We start from the raw sequence: 16,377 nt of genomic DNA, 5'->3' as shown, positions 1-16,377 counted from the left end.
CATTTCTCATGATGTACTCTGCATATAAGTTAAATAAGCAAGGTGACAATATACAGCCTTGACATACTTCTTTTCCTATTTGGAACCAGTCTGTTGTTCCATGTCCAGTTCTAACTGTTGCTTCCTGACCTGCACACAGGTTTCTCAAGAGGCAGGTCAGGTGGTCTGATATGCCCATCTCATTCAGAATTTTCCACAGTTTATTGTGATCCACACAGTCAAAGCCTTTGGCATAGTCAATAAAGCAGAAATAGATGTTTTTCTGGAACTCTCTTGCTTTTTCCATGATCCAGCAGATGTTGGCAATTTGATCTCTGGTTCCTCTGCCTTTTCTAAAACCATCTTGGACATCTGGAAAATGCCTGAAATTCTTTGGTATAATGGGGAGGGAGGAATCCATATGACTATCAAGCATTTGACATGTGGCTGATCTAAATCAAGATGTCCTTAAAGAGTAAAATAGTGCTATCTCAATGATAATTTTAATATGGATTACATATTGAAATAATAATATCTTGTCTATATTAGGTTAAGCAAAATATACTTTTAAAAAACAATTTCAGTTATTTCTTTTTACTGTGTTTTAAAATATGGCTTTTAGAAAATGTGTAAGTATACATGTGGTTTGCATCTGTGGCATGCATTTATAATTTTATTGGGCAGTGCTGATATAGAGGGATTCAAATGTTTGAGTGGATTTATCATGTGTGACATATTCTCCAGTTTTGTTTCCTGCAAGGGCCCATTAGACAATCCCATCAACAAGGCATTTTGTACTAAGCTCTAGAGAGGAGCCCCTGCATCCTTGAAAAGCATTGTAGCCTTTACTGTTTGAAGGCTGGGGATGAAATTAGAAAGCACTGTCATGGTAATGAGCTCCCTGATTTCAATGTGGATGATAGGGTCATGGGGTGAAAAGTGAAAGGCACTCAGTCATGTCCGACTCTGCAACTCCATGGACGATACAGTCCATGGAATTCTCCAGGCCGGAATACTGGACTAGCTGTTTGCTTCTTCAGGGGATCTTCCCAATCCAGGGATCAAACCCAGGTCTCCCACATTGCAGGTGGATTCTTTACCAGGGTCATGGGGTGGCCAAGACCAAATGGTCACAATTAACTATCAGAGACAAAGTGAGCATGGTCTTCCCAATAGTCATCCAACTCCCATGGATTTTTGTTGTGGTTTACACATCATGACTTCCTAAAATTAAAATATTTGTGAAGTGACCAAAGTATAATTAAGTTTTAAATAAATAAAGAACTCTAGGTTTGGTGAAAAAAGACCTGACTTGAGTCCACTCTTCAATTGCCAGGCCATGAGTGGTCACCTAGTGAGTGGGTTTGAACCCCCAGAACTGAAGGAGAGGCCTGGTAGTCATGAAAAAGGATCACATAATACCCTTTACATAAATCAAATTTATGTACTATAACTTTATTTCTGGATTTCCCTAAAGGAAGCCCATTTATCAAGACGTCTGATTTGACGAAAGGGAGATGCAGATTGTGTGATATTAAAATCTAGAGATCTGGAACACAAGTGCGTTTCATCAGTCAAATGATAGAGCTTTGTCTTAACACATCTGCCAGTGTGCCTGAAAAATCCATCTTGTGACAATCTTTTCAGTTTTTGAAAAAATAGTTGAATTAACAATTGGCAAAATAACAGCTGTCCTCCTTGACCCATTGAATGAAGGCTTTTAAAATGTATTTATTTAAAAAACCTTTTATTTTCTGGCTGTGTCATGGGATTTCTGGGATCTTAGTTCCCCAACCCGGAGAAGGCAATGGCACCCCATTCCAGTACTCTTGCCTGGAAAATCTCATGAATGGAGGAGCCTGGTGGGCTACAGTCCATGGGGTTGCACAGAGTCGGACACTACTGAAGCGACTTAGCAGCAGCAGCAATTCCCCAACCAGGGATTAAACATAGGCCATGGCAGTGAGAGCCCGGAGTCCTAACCATTGGACCACTAGGGAATTCCTAGGGACCATTTTTTTTAATAGTAAGAAGTCTTTAGAATTGCTGCTCTATGTAAAACCAACAAATCAAATGAGATACCCTAACTCTGATTATTTTGCCAACAAAGGCCCATCTCGTCAAAGCTATGGTTTTTCCATTAGTCATGTATGGATTTGGGAGTTGGACCATAATGAAATCTGAGTTCCAAAGAATTGACGCTTTTGAACTGTGGTGTTGGAGAAGACTCTTGAGAGTCCCTTGAACTGCAAGGAGATCTAATGAGTCCATCCTAAAGGAAATCATTCCTGAATATTCATTGGAAGGACTGATGCTGAAGCTGAAGCTCCAATAATTTGGCCACCTGGTGCAAAGAACTGACTCCTTGGAAAAGATCCTGATGCTGGGAAAGATTGAAGGCAGGAAGTTGGAGATGGTTGTATGGCATCACTGACTCGATGGACATGAGTTTGAGCAAACTCTGGGAGTTGGTGAAGAACAGGGAAGCGTGGCATTCTGCAGTTCATGGGGTGCAAAGGCAGTCACAACCGAGCGACTGAACTGATCTCTGAAAACATGGGCCAATTCCTGCCAATTTCAAGGACTATTTCACTGTACAATGGGCGTTTGACCTTATCTTTTCTCCACTTCCCTGGTGGCTCAGAGGTTAAAGAGTCTGCCTGCAATGCGGGAGACCTGGGTTTGATCCCTGGGTCGGGAAGATCCCCTGGAGAAGGAAATGGCAACCCACTCCAGTATTCTTGCCTGGAGAATCCCATGGATGGAGGAGCCTGGTGGGCAACAGTTCACGGGGTTGCAAAGAGTCAGACACGACTGAGCGACTTGACTTCACCCCACTTTCTCCATTAAACTGAGTCCTGGGATAACAGAGATAGGGTTTGGAGAAATGACAAGATTACTGTACTTATGTCAGGAGATTTAAGTGTTAAAGAATCTTGCAGATATTTTCTTTTTACCAGAGAAAATTAACAGACACTGGCACATAAAATGCAGCTACTATTCTGGCAAATTCATTCTTCATTCTTCTCCAGTAAAGAAATCATACCAGAATAATTTCCCTTTCACTTGGTAGGCATGGTGCTACATATCTTATCTAAGGGTACATCAACCCTCTGTCTTTATTCCTCTGAGATCTTGATCATCTCACTATCCCCAAGTCAACCCTGGTCCTCTAGATTGTTGAAATCATGCTCATAAATCTTGGTGAGCAGTAAGCAGCAGTTATTCTATGACTTTGTAAGAACTAAACATTCCAAAGTATGTGAAAAAAATCCCATTAAAAAAAAAAAAAACCAAAACAGGTTCTTTCTGCCTACTATTTCTGTGAAGTTTAATCGTATATTCCTGTCAGGATATTTTTGCCAAAGTGGCCCACAAGTTTTAGTAATATGTCTGCTTGCTGGGTATCTTTGGATAATGGTGGAAATATATAACACATTTGGGTGAGCTTTTTCTTCCTATTAATCAACCGCCCTCAATGCTATCCCTTTTGAGTGTGACACAGAGCAAGAGAAGGCTGCCCTACTGATCCAGCTTGCCATGCAAATCAGCATTCTTGTCTAGGCCATATGACGGAGAGAATCCACCGTGCAGTGATGGGACATGAGTGAGTGAAAGTTGCTCAGTCATGTCCAGCTCTTTGCGACCCCATAAACTGTAGCCCTCAGGCTCTTCTGTCCATGGAATTCTTCATGCAAGAGTACTGGAATGGGTTGACATGCCCTCCTCCAGGAGAGCTTACAGACCCAGGGATCAAACCCTGGTCTTCTGCATTGTAGACAGATTCTTTACTATCTGAGCCTCCAGTGAAGCCCAGTGGGACTTGGTATGATGGCAAATTCTGGCAGTAGAATCACAGCATTGAGCACCTTGCGCTTCAGGGGAAAGCAATGATCCCATAGTTGTAGTACTAACCTTTAGCTGATTCAATAGTTTCTAGCAGCAGTGTAAAGTAATAATAATAGAATAATTTTATAGCAAATGCTATGTACTGATTACATGGCCCTCCAAGTATTAACTCTTTGGATAACTGAAGTCTATGAATTGTGGGGAAAAAAGTCTATAGAAATGACTGTAAGAAGGAAAAAAAATGATCATTTCCTATAAATCTCTCTAAAAATTAGAGATCAGGAAAATTAGCCAATTCTGTTTAAAGTTTCAAAATATTAATGAGTGACAAATATTATTTCCTTTTTATGAATTGGAAAAGCTAAAACAGAAAAGGTGGAGCATGGCTTCCATAGGACTTTAAGCAGGGTTCTGAAGAAGTGCAGGCATGCGACTCTACTCATGACTGTAAACTGACAGTTCATGGCTGGAAGCTAAGCATCATGTTGCTGGCATGTACTGCTAGGTGGGCTTCCCTGGTGGCTCAGTGATAAAAAAAAATCTGCCTGCCAATGCAGGAGACATGGGATTTGATCCCTGGGTTGGGAAGATCCCCTGGAGAAGGAAATGGCAACCCACTCCAGTATTCTTGCCTGGAGAATTCCACGGAAAAAGGAGCCTGGCAGGTTACAGTCCATGGGGTCACAGAGTCAGACAAGGCTTAGTGACTAAACAACAACAATGAAAACTGCTTGGAAGGCTTTGAACTTGGGATGTGTCTTATTAGGTTATGAGGTAGTCATTTCCAAAATCTTGCCTCTGTAGTCAAAGTGGAGAATAGTTAAGCTAAAATATTAATTACTTTGCATAAATTGTTGTGTAAATGAAGATCTTACTGAATTCATGAGATAATTAGGCAGTCCATTTTACTGTGGCTGATACAACACAAGAATTATTTATTTCTTCAAAATTTGTTAAACCTCTCTAAAAACTCTTACTCTGAATCCCTCATATGCATAGGAGCTCTGTCTTCAGGATGTCATTCACACTTAAAAAGGGCCTAATACTTTATTTTGGGGGGCTCCAAAATCACTGCAGTTGGTGACTGGAGCCATGAAATTAAAAGACTCTTGCTCCTTGGAAGAGAAGTTATGAACAACCTAGGCAGCATATTAAAAAGCAGAGACATTACTTTGCCCACAAAATTCCATCTAGTCAAAGCTATGGTTTTTCCAGTAGTGTTGTGCGGATGTGAGAGTTGGACCATAAAGAAAGATGAATGCTGAAGAACTGATGCTTTTGAACTGTGGTGCTGGAGAAGACTCTTAAGAGTCTCTCAGACTGCAAGGAGATCCAACCAGTCCATCCTAAAGGAAATCAATCCTGAATATTCATTGGAAGGACTGATGCTGAAGCTGAAACTCCAATACTTTGGCCACCTGATGTGAAGAACTGACTCATTTGAAAAGATGCTGATGCTGGGAAAGATTGAAGGTGGGAGGAGAAGGGGACGACAGAGGATAGGACGGTTGGATGGCATCACTGACTCAATGGACATGAGTTTGAGTAAGCTCTGGGAGTTGGTGATGGATAGGAAAGCCTGGCGCGCTGTAGTCCATGGGGTCGCAAAGAGTCAGACATGACTGAGCAACTGAACTGAACTGACTTTATGTTTCAGAGTGTATCTACTTATCTACACATCTCTAAAATTTGTTACTTTGGGATATATTAAAAAAATCAAAAGAAAAACATTCTTTCAAAAATTCAAATCAAAACTATTCATATAAAGTGTTTTCTCCTCTGGAACATCTAACTAAGAAAATAAAGTTAGATGAAATTTTCCTATTAAAGTCAAGGTTTTTCCATTTTATAGAAGCTGATACACTTTACTCTTTCCTCTACTCAAAATGTGTAGCTACAAGGTTTTCCAGGTTGAAAATGTTATGAAATACTAAATATAATAATCAGTGCCTTAGTCAACACCTCTTTGCAATGATTTAAATCTCCAAAACATTCATTACAAACTCTGGGATTATAATTATTGTTAATAATGTTAGGATAACACAAAATTTGATTTTTAATATAAAAAAATTAATTGAAATAGACTGCTTTGAAATCTTCTTTCATAGAATCCCATTGTTGTTATGGTTCAACTTAATTTTCAATTCTCAAATTCACCTGAAGCTTCCGTGTTCCACGTCCCTTAAACTTTAGGAAGGCAAAGTTAGGCATGTCTACTCCCTATGTCAATTATCACAAAAATAAAGCCGGTTTTTCCTTTTGCTTTAATTCAAAAAGCAAGAATTTTGGAGTGGTATACATGAGTGTAACCCAGTATCCCAATCTTCTGTCTCATTTGCTTCCTTTTCATATTTTCAGAGAACTGGCAGAACTGCCTGAAAATTGAGGTCATTAAAAAAAAAAAAACCCACACATTTTACAGCTTTATAAATCTGGAAAAATATGTCTCTTTCCCTTTACTTTGAAAGACTAAATCAATTGGTTAAATTGATATGATGCTATGATTTTCTTCCCAATATGGGTTAACAGAAAGTAGAGACGGTTTAACTCATCATTTTAGTGAATGTTTATTAATTCCCTATGATGCGCAAATGTGTGATGCACAAGTTGCAAAGAACAAGTTAATGAGGGATTCATCAGATATAATGATCCAAAGAAGAGTCATGCACGGCACTGATTTTAACAAAATCTAAATCTTAAATATCCCGTGTCCCCAGTACAATGCCCTCCCCAGGGTAGGTACTTAATATGAATAAAATTCAATTATTAACTCCATAAAAAAACTGGTTTTGTTTATGTAAATAAATAAATGATCACTCCAATATTTCATAAAGAGTAGCATAGGTATTTTATATGAATTTGCATATTAGTATGTTATTTTCTAGAGCCAAATAGAAAGGACTTAATAATATATTAATATGTAACCACTTAAGTGTAGTGCTAATTTTAATGTGTTCAATAGTTTATTTTCTTACACTTCCTCATTTCCAATAGACTCTATGACATATTTTAAGTTAAAAAATGCACTGAAAGTCAGATTTGAGAGACATGGTTCTAGTTAAGTTTTCACTGCTAAATATCTATACTATCATGGTTAAATCATAATAACTTTAAGAGTCTCAGTTTTCTCACCTATAAACTGATTATGAAGAGACTTCTAATAATTTACCCATATATTAGAAGACTCAGAAAGGGAAAGTGAAAGTCGCTGTGTCCTGTCTGACTCTTTGCAACCCCATGGACTGTAGCCTGTCAGGCTCCTCTGTCCATGGAATTCTCCAGGCAAGAATACCGGAGTGGGTAGCCATTCCCTTCTCCAGGGGATCTTCCAAACCCAGGGATGGAAGTCAGGTTTCCTGCATTAAAAGCAGATTCTTTACCAACTGAGCCACCAGGGTAACCTGAAGACTCAGAGGTTTAGCATAAAAAGCAATTGTCAGTGAAATTAGTTTGAAATCTTGATTTACGGAAGTTATTTAGACATCAAAGGATAAGAAAGACCTCTCAGAAACTTATCATAATAAACAGATAAAATATTTTGCTAAAAGCATTGGTAGACAAGAAATATCAAGGGTGTTTCCCAGAAAGTAGGAGAGAAAACAACAAAGAATTAGAAATTAGGAAAGAAAGGACAAGAGACTTAATGAATCAATGTAAGGGGTTCACAGTCTGATTAACAGCAATTTCAGAACAGGGGATGTAGAGATGGGAATTATCAAAAAATAATTTAAGAAAATTTCCCTTTGAGTGACTGAACTTCATCATTCATGACTGATCCAGTACCCAGCATTTGAACAAATAAGCAAGCAAACATGGATAAGCCATAGTAAAGTTAATTATAGTAAAAGTTCTTTGTTCTTGATGTTTTAAATTATGATATATTTTGTGAAGACTAGGCTTCTGTTAAAGAGAAGATAAACCAGGAAAGTGGAAGAACTGGCTGCTGAGAAATAGGAGAATTAATATAAGAGAGTGATGAAAGAAAGGTCCGAAAGTCCCAGGTCTAGAGAGAAATCAGTTTGGGACAAAAATGGAGGCTTTTATGAGAAAGACATCTGAAAAAACCTTCGATCAATGGAATATTGGACATAACTAAGCACTTAGGAAGTTAAAATTTAATTATTAGTTCCAGAAAATGAACAGTCTTGTACAAAGATGGCAATGCAAGTTTAGTATTTCACTTGTCTCTGTGGTAGATTCACAAAGGGACAGCTTGCTTAAGCCTTACCAAACGTAAACTCTGTTAATTTAACAAAGAATGTGATAGTGGAAGAGAAGGGAAAAAGATTATGAGATACTGTATAAAACTGACAGGTCAAGAAGTATTTGCAGATTCGATTTATTTAAAAGTATAAAGGAAATTATCAGAAGAAATATCTAAAAGAGTAAGAAAATAGATTAAAGGGAGGTAGGTATAAGAATAAGGAGGGAGAGTAGGGACCTACTTATTCTTGTTTAAAGCTTTTGTCTTATTTGACTTAAACAACATGTGCCTTCATCATTGTGATAATAATGAACCTAGGATGAGCTCAGCAGAGACTTAAAATACTGGTTACTACCACTGGTGTTGTTGTGTGGAAGGAACACGGCTAATCTATTTAACTTCTAAATGTGTGCTGAAATGTAGCTTATAATTACAACAACCCCCTACAACCTTTATGATGCTGGAAAATGCCATTAATTTCTCTTCTGAATACTGAAGCAGACATTAGGTACTATCACTATTAATAACAACATCTTTCTGAGAGGGTTGTTATGAGAATTAATTGAGTTAAGTCAAAGTGCTTAGAAAACTTCATTGCACCCATTAAGTGATAATAAATGCTACTTATCAGTATCAATACATAAGTTTTTAAAAGGTGCACACACTACAATGAAGCTTCTGTTTGGTTTTAGTCAGGAAGCTATAGCATTAAGAATGCAGAATGACAGAAGAATCAATGCCACCATAAATGAACAGTTACCTGTTGAGATCCCAAAATGTGAGGCAAACATGGTTTGGGGGATGTTGTTTGTGTGCATATGAGAAAACATGCTGGGGCTTCCCTCGTGGCTCAGATGGGAAAGAATCTGCCTGCAATGTAGGAGACATGGGTTCGATCTCTGGGTCGGGAAGATCCCCTGGAGAAGGAATGGCTACCCACTCCAAGATTTTTTTTTTAATAGAACATACATTTTGTTTCTCACCAAACAATTATAACCAAACTTTATTTGGAGGTAGTGTTGGTTCATAGAAGACTCCATTATCCCCATTTGAAATTACTCTGCAATTCTGACATTCCATGGCTAGATTTTTACTTAAATTGGCACTGAACATAATTCTGATAACTGGTCAATTTTAAGATTTTCAAATTTACATTTAGCTTTTCTCCCAATATGCTACTGTAAATATAGGAAACTAATCCTCAAAACAGACCTAGGTTGATGGGGGATATTATCTTATCCTTAGTATGTAGAAATGGGAAAAAGGATATATTTTAGATATTACTCATCAAATTTACAGGCTTTTTCTGATACTTAAGAAACATATAAAGTTCATTTGTTTTCTAATTAATAATCACAACTTTCTGGAAATATTAAACATGCTACTAGGATGTCATTAGCTCTCACTTATTCCCTAATTTTTTATATATTTTATATATATTTAAAATATATATATTTTATATATTGATAAATTTCATGCTTGTATCATTGACTAAAGCTGTATGTGATTTCTGTATATATTTCAGACATTTAAATACTCTTGGATGTGTTACTTAGGTTTTTTCATATTTGTAAAACACCATATGATTTCTAGAAGTCAATGGACAATGTACTCTTTGTAGAAGCTCCTTTAACAAAATAATTGATCATTACATATTCAGCTTCTTTGGGATGTCCGTCTGACCCCACAAAGTGCTGATTTGAAATCCCACCTCACTTGTTCTTGCAACAAACTCTATATACTTTGACTGTAAAATAATCCCCAATATTTATGACACAATTAGTTAAACAGGAAATAGGCTACTTCTCTTTAAAAAATGCAGAAGTTCACTCTAATAACATACTGTCAACCTACCTTAGAAACTATTCTGTATTCGTTGATTAGTAGAAGAAAGACTAAAATACTTGCAAACCTTATATAACTTTATAGTATTGTATCTGAAGATGGCAAGGAGAAAAAGGGTCAATTTTATTTCTTCCTTAAACTCCATATTACTATATTTTCCTGGGCCTCTAATTAAATCCATTATGTAATTTAGATAAGTACAGTATATGGTTTAATAAGTACTATTAATAAAAGATTATCATTTGTGAACTACATCATTGATAAAAATTTCATGTGTATGATATGAGTACTTAGGTTCTGGTTTGATGGGTCAGTTTGATAGTGATGGTCCCCAGTGATTTGAGCAACAGAGCAGATGTTGAAGTGACAAATTAGCTGTAGTGGAAATTGTATTCTTTATAGTGGTAGAAAAAGAAAGAATTGGGGGTGTGTGGATGTGAATATTAGTAAATTGGTGATTTTCTTCTTTGGGACTGTTTCATGTTGCTGTAAATATGTTTTCCAGAATTGCATGACTCCTTCCGAGAAACTTTTCTTCTTTAAACTTATGAATGTTAGGAGAAGGAAGGAAAGTCCTACGTGTCAGCTCAACAAAATGAAGCAACATGTACTGAAAAATAAATATCTAGTCTACCAGTTGTATCTACAACTTGCACAGTCATTTTGAGAAACTGTACCAAAAATATAGACACCTCAAACAATACCTGTTGTATACAGGTATACTGGTATACAATACCAGTTGTATCTACAACTTGCACAGTCATTTTGAGAAACTGTACCAAAAATATAGACACCTCAAACAATTGACAACTAATTCATGTCAGTGATTTGACAACTGTTTCATATTCTCTGTGTTGTTTAATATTTATATGTTATTTCTGACAATGCTCTTTCTGTCATATCCAGAGTTACTAAACTCTAGATGTACTAAACTACAGTCAATTTATGTTAAATATGTAAAAATGTTCCTGAACAGAAAGGTCATCTTACTTTCCTCTGAACTGAATTACCTCTTATATAAGAAAAGGTTCTAACAATTCAGTTACACACAGTCATAGTAAAAGGAATTCACACACACAGACACACAAACAACACAAACTGACACACATACGAAAAGAAATCTGTAGATAGTTTCATTTAACACTTTGTGTGATTATGTTAACTTCAGAGGCAACGGAAATCTTTATAATTGTAATCAAGCAGACAAACCACATTTTTTTCCTATTGAATTTTTATCACTTCCAATGGAGGTTTTAATGAGCAAAGAAAAGGTCAGTATGCAAATAAAAGAGACACAAACAGCATGTCTAATTAATATAGTAGAAAAGAAGTTCCTGAATACTTAGCTCCACTGAAGTAAAATATATGAAACAAACTTGCTTTGGTGTAAGAGTAGTACAAACTGTTACAGTCTCAGGAACAAGATCATTCAGGAGATTGTTTTTCCAGGCACTTCACATTAAATGGTGCTGCTTTAATTAGTTCCCATGCAGAATCTAAAGATGATATTTTAAGTTATCTACCTCCTCCTATTAGCTAATCTAATGATATGTTTCATAGCAGAAATCTGATTACTGAATAACCCAACGAAGAAAAATAAATAAGAATGAAAAATTCCCAAATGCTACATTTAGTCTTAAATGCATTTTTATTTAGGTTCTCTTAATTCAATACTCCAACATGATTTATGCATTGGTTATATATAATTTTCAGAAAATCCATAAAAGACAAAGCGCAAACCCTATTAGTATATCTAAACAATGCACTTGTTTAGACTGTGAGCACAGGGAATTGAACTAAGATGCACTGGCAAATGAGGATACCCCTGAGAAAGAACACTATGCTGGATTCCTCCTTTCATAAATATGAACTTTCTCAGTATTTATGCTATTAAGAAATGACATTTACAGCTCTTATTCTAAGTTTCTGAAAAAGTATCATACAAATTCCCTCACCATCTCACCACCAATGGGCTTTGATTGGGTGGTAGTTTAATCTCAGTTATTATGTTGGAAGATAGGGGAGAAATGAGAATGAGTTATCTATGACTAAAAGTATTAAAGCTGCTTATAAAAGTGCTATTAATTTTCATAGTTGTTTTGCATGTTTCAAACCCTGAATTTTGTAGATGAGGGATAGTATTGGAGATAATAATTACTATGAACATAGTGAAGATGCTTCCAAAGTACCAGTTTATTATTTTATACCAAGGTGAAATGTATCTGTTGGTTTATTCTCTTTTGAATACAACCATCTGTAAGATTATAATTATACACATCTCCATTATCTCTAACCCCAGCTACTTTACCACATACCCACTCTCCCCCCAACACACCCCTAGTTACAGCCCACAAGCTGGCAAAATCTATGAAACTGTGCTAACAAGAACTTATGAAAAGAACATAATAAACAGCTGCTATTACAACATGACCACTGTCACTTCATTTTCTGATCCAATGGGTTAAGAGTGTTGTATTTCAATCTTTGCTTTTATCTAAAGATTTAGTCAAATTGTCTCAGATTCATAACTTATGCAGCTAGTTTATAACTATGCTTACAAATTCTGCCTGAAACATTTTCATTATTTCCAGCATAATAATTCTTAGACATTTGTAATATGAATTATTTCTAATAGATTCAATCAGTTAAAGTGTTACTTTTATGCTGACATACGCATGCATCTATTTAAGAACTGGTGTGTAGATCAGGTAAGAAGAAGTCATGCAAACACAATCCTGAGATCTAAGTTGGTAATTCTGATTCATAACACCCTTGTTAAGAGTTTGCTTTCTGTTGTTGGTAAGACTACAGGCATATCAACAAAAAACAAAAGTATGGATAATTTTGATCCTCAATTACTTGAAAGTAGTTTTTTATCTCTTTTGATAGCAATTTAGTTAGATATTAAAACTCTAAGAATGTATGATGCTTCTAAACATATTAGCGACACCAATATTGCAGGCTGATAAACATCCTTTTATATTAAAAGTAATAGACAACAGAAATGCAAGCAGTTTTCATGTTACATTTCTCTTCCCCAGAGTGTTTACTCTAGCAATATGGTCTCCCAGCTGAAGAATGAATAAAATCTGGAAAATGAGGAGAAGAAGTTGTTGGGGTTGTTAGCAGGAAGTAGGGATGGTTAGAAAGATAATTTTACACAGGTGGTTGATGACTGATGGAGGTGGATGCATTTCAGGAGAAATGGAAGGTTAGTATCTGGGAAAGAAACACTCTACCTGTATAGCCCAGCGAATTGTCATCGTTATCAGAGGTGGGGATGGGCGTCCCGTTGTCTTTTCCCCTCTCTACGTCTTCAGGGTCTGTCGAAAACAACACCAGAGCTGCTGATGGGGTCACAGTAGTAACAGTAGTTGCCATTTCGATCACAGCATGTCCAGACACAAGTAAATCCACATGTGACAGAAAAACACACAGGGACAACACACAGCACACTTCCTCCTCGCCCCTCCTGCGGCACGTGAAGCCCTGCGAAGGTCTCAGCATCATGGCTTACACTTGCTACTTCTGCTCCTTAATTTCCCTAATTCTCTGCTCTGCCTGCACCTTTGCTGCACTTCAAAGCTGGCGAAAGGGCTCTGACTGCCCTCTGTGAGGCCGCCAGCGCGGACTGAGAGAGCATATGGAGGAGGGAGAGGGCAGGGTGACTGAATGCTAGCATTGCTAATTTTCTACCTTATTGTTAATCAAAGCTATTGACTGTGATCACTCCCCATCATCGCTTCATCTCCTGCCAATTACAGACTCCAGGGACTGTACCTCATATGGGTGGTGGAGGAGGGGAGGGTGTGGGGAGAAAGAGGGTCTTGTCAAAGAAGAGGGCAGATGATAAAAACGTCATACTTTTCTGAGCAGCAGTAAAGAAAGCACTGCAACATCCCATCTCTCAAAAGGCAGCAATTTGTCATCTTAAAGGACTGAGAGAAATTCACTAAAATGAATGCATGTGTAAAAGGAGACTTAACTTTGCACATTGGGGTTTGAATATTTGAAAACATTCCAAATTGCTTTTGATTCTAGATTACAATCACCCAGACAGGTACTTTCATTCATTCATTCTCACTTTTCTTGAATAAAAGAAATGGTTTTGTATGTTTTTCAAACTGCACATCAATTTTCCTATGTTGAATTTTAGGCTAAGCATGATGGCATTCAAGTCCCAATATTCAAAAGCTGAGCTGCTGTATAAATAGATATACACACCCAGTGACACCACTAATTTCACTGGTGCTCAGTCACTGTGTGTGTCTTATCTCTGTGTGTTAGATAAATATGGGCAGAGTCTCTAAGCTCTGTTGTTGATAAGCAGACAGACACAATAAAACCCAAGTGCCTACCTCCTAGATCGAATACCAGAGAGTCCTAGGTTATTCAAGTTGTGTGGTTCTGTAGGCTTTTTAACCACCTTAAACAACAGCTACAGAGGGTTTCTTAGTCTGAGCAGTGAAGAAGCACAGCTGTTTACTCGAGGAAGGAAAGTCTGTCACTTATGAATGAGGCAGCCAGGACACGCAGGTAATGCCCCTTTAGAAACAGCACAGGAGTCATTAATTTTGTGTCCCTGCTAGTTTGTTTTTTTTTTTTTTTAGCTAGGCTGACACATTTTGTCTTAGACATCGCTATTCAAGGAGGCTGTAGAACATTTTAAAAGAGGATAAAAAGTCCCACATGAGTCTGCCTTGTGGCTTTTTGCATGTAGCATGTTTAACGACCCTGTCCCTGTCTTCCCTCCTCCCCAGTCCATGTGTCATCTAATTACCCTGGTGAGGTTAAAATGAAGGGAAAAAAAAGGTTCAGATCTCTGCAGACTAAAGGGGAAAAAAAGAGGGCTCATTATCACTCTATTCATCCTTGCCTTCCCAGCCATGGCTCTTGTCATGTTTGTCCTTAAAACCAACTCTGGGAGTGGTAGGGCAGGGAACCAGTCCACCAGCTACCCCTCCAGTCTGTTAACTTATTTATATGCACAGATTGTTTTGGTCAGAGATGTAAGTCACAGCAGTAAGACGGAATGGGAACCAGGCATTTTTGTGTATTTTGAAGCAGTGTTAGGACGATGTTCTGTCTCAAACTAAGTAACCTTGCTCAGATAGACTAACCAAATAAAAGAGGTTCATGTAGGAAGATAAACGGAAGGTGCTTGCTCAAATGTATTAAAAGGCTTTTAAGGGACCACCCCTGTTTACAATCGAGTTTTAAAAGATACAGTGTGTTTAGGGTCAACTTTAATTTTAGACTACTTATTTATAGTAGCAGATGCCCTCTTTCAAAGGAAATACTACTTTCAATTTATGATGAGATAGTTTATTTAATGTGAAAGCACATATATCTCACCACTCTGTTGAAAATACAGTAAAAATCTATCCAAATCTAAGTCAATTTGTCTGTAATGGTATTATAAGACTTTGGGGATAAGGCCTGCAAACGCTTTCTTATTAAAGCTTCTCTGATGAGAATGAGGACATTATTACAAAAACAGCAGAGACAAGGAACGGAAGTTCACTATCATTTGAAACAAGATACCTAAGTCTGCTAAAAGTAGATTTTTCACCTATGTGTAACTTATCCTAAGTGGTTTCTGAATTTGCTTTCCTGTTTCTACTCATCAACATTCTGGCCCCTTCCTAGGTTCAGGAAGTAACAGACTTTGCATCAATGAATCTTACCTTACTTGTGCAGTATATTCTGTCTGCCTAGGATTGTCTTTAATCACTAATATGCCTCCCTAGTGGTTTACATGGTAAAGAATATGCCTGGAACACAGGAGACCCAGGTTTGATCCCTTGATCCAGAAGATCCCCTGGAGAAGGGAATGGCAACCCACTCCAGTATTCTTGCCTGGACAATTCCATGGACAGAGGAGCCTGGTGGGCTCCAGTCCACAGGGCTGCACAGAGTCAGACGTGACTGAGTGACTCACACTTTAACTTTTTATGCCAGACCTTTAGGTCTAGGAAACAAAAGATGTCACTCTTTTGTTGTCTTCCTTTCTGTCAAAAGGTAATCATGACAGCAAACAACCATTCGACCAACAGCATGTGAGCCATAGGAGAGAGTCCAAAAGATATTTAAAGTTTTTGTTAACTGGTATTGATTATGTGAGCTGTAGAATAGAACATAAATGAGGCAAGAGATTATTTAGTGCTTATTTAGAGCCATCCAGGCCTGAATTGAAGTAGGTGTGGCTGCAGTTGATAAAAGCCATCAGGGCACTGAAAAATGCACTGGCACTAGGGTGCTGGCTTCCGTGCATCTGTTACCCCACTAGACGGTGAATTCCCTGAAGATCAGGTAATCTGTTTCACATTGGTAACCTGAAGTCTGACAGTGGACCTGCCACACTGAACACACTTGAAAAGTTATTTTCTTTTTCCTTTAATATAATTCATGAATTAATGAAAGGTGATAACCAAGAATGTGAATCTCACTCAAGTGATAGGCTTTCAGTCTGAAACAATTTGAAAATACAAAACCTATAA

The 16,377-nt window shown here is 37.4% G+C and overlaps 1 protein-coding gene across 1 annotated transcript in view; it reads right to left on the bottom strand.

The window, feature by feature from the left end:
• The window catches only part of ROBO1 (roundabout, axon guidance receptor, homolog 1 (Drosophila)), a 1,299,652-nt gene that overhangs the window by 579,861 nt on the left and 703,414 nt on the right, over positions 1 to 16,377 (bottom strand). The window contains exon 3 of the mRNA XM_010844344.1: positions 13,117 to 13,200. Within this exon, the coding sequence (XP_010842646.1) occupies positions 13,117 to 13,200 (84 nt within the window). The remainder of the gene's footprint in view (positions 1 to 13,116; positions 13,201 to 16,377) is intronic.

The sequence above is a fragment of the Bison bison genome, unplaced genomic scaffold (genome assembly GCF_000754665.1).
Source record: "Bison bison bison isolate TAMUID 2011002044 unplaced genomic scaffold, Bison_UMD1.0 scf7180017864200, whole genome shotgun sequence".
NCBI lineage: Eukaryota > Metazoa > Chordata > Mammalia > Artiodactyla > Bovidae > Bison > Bison bison.
The sequence above is the reverse complement of the archived record's forward strand: the minus strand, read 5'-3'. Positions and strand labels throughout refer to the sequence as shown.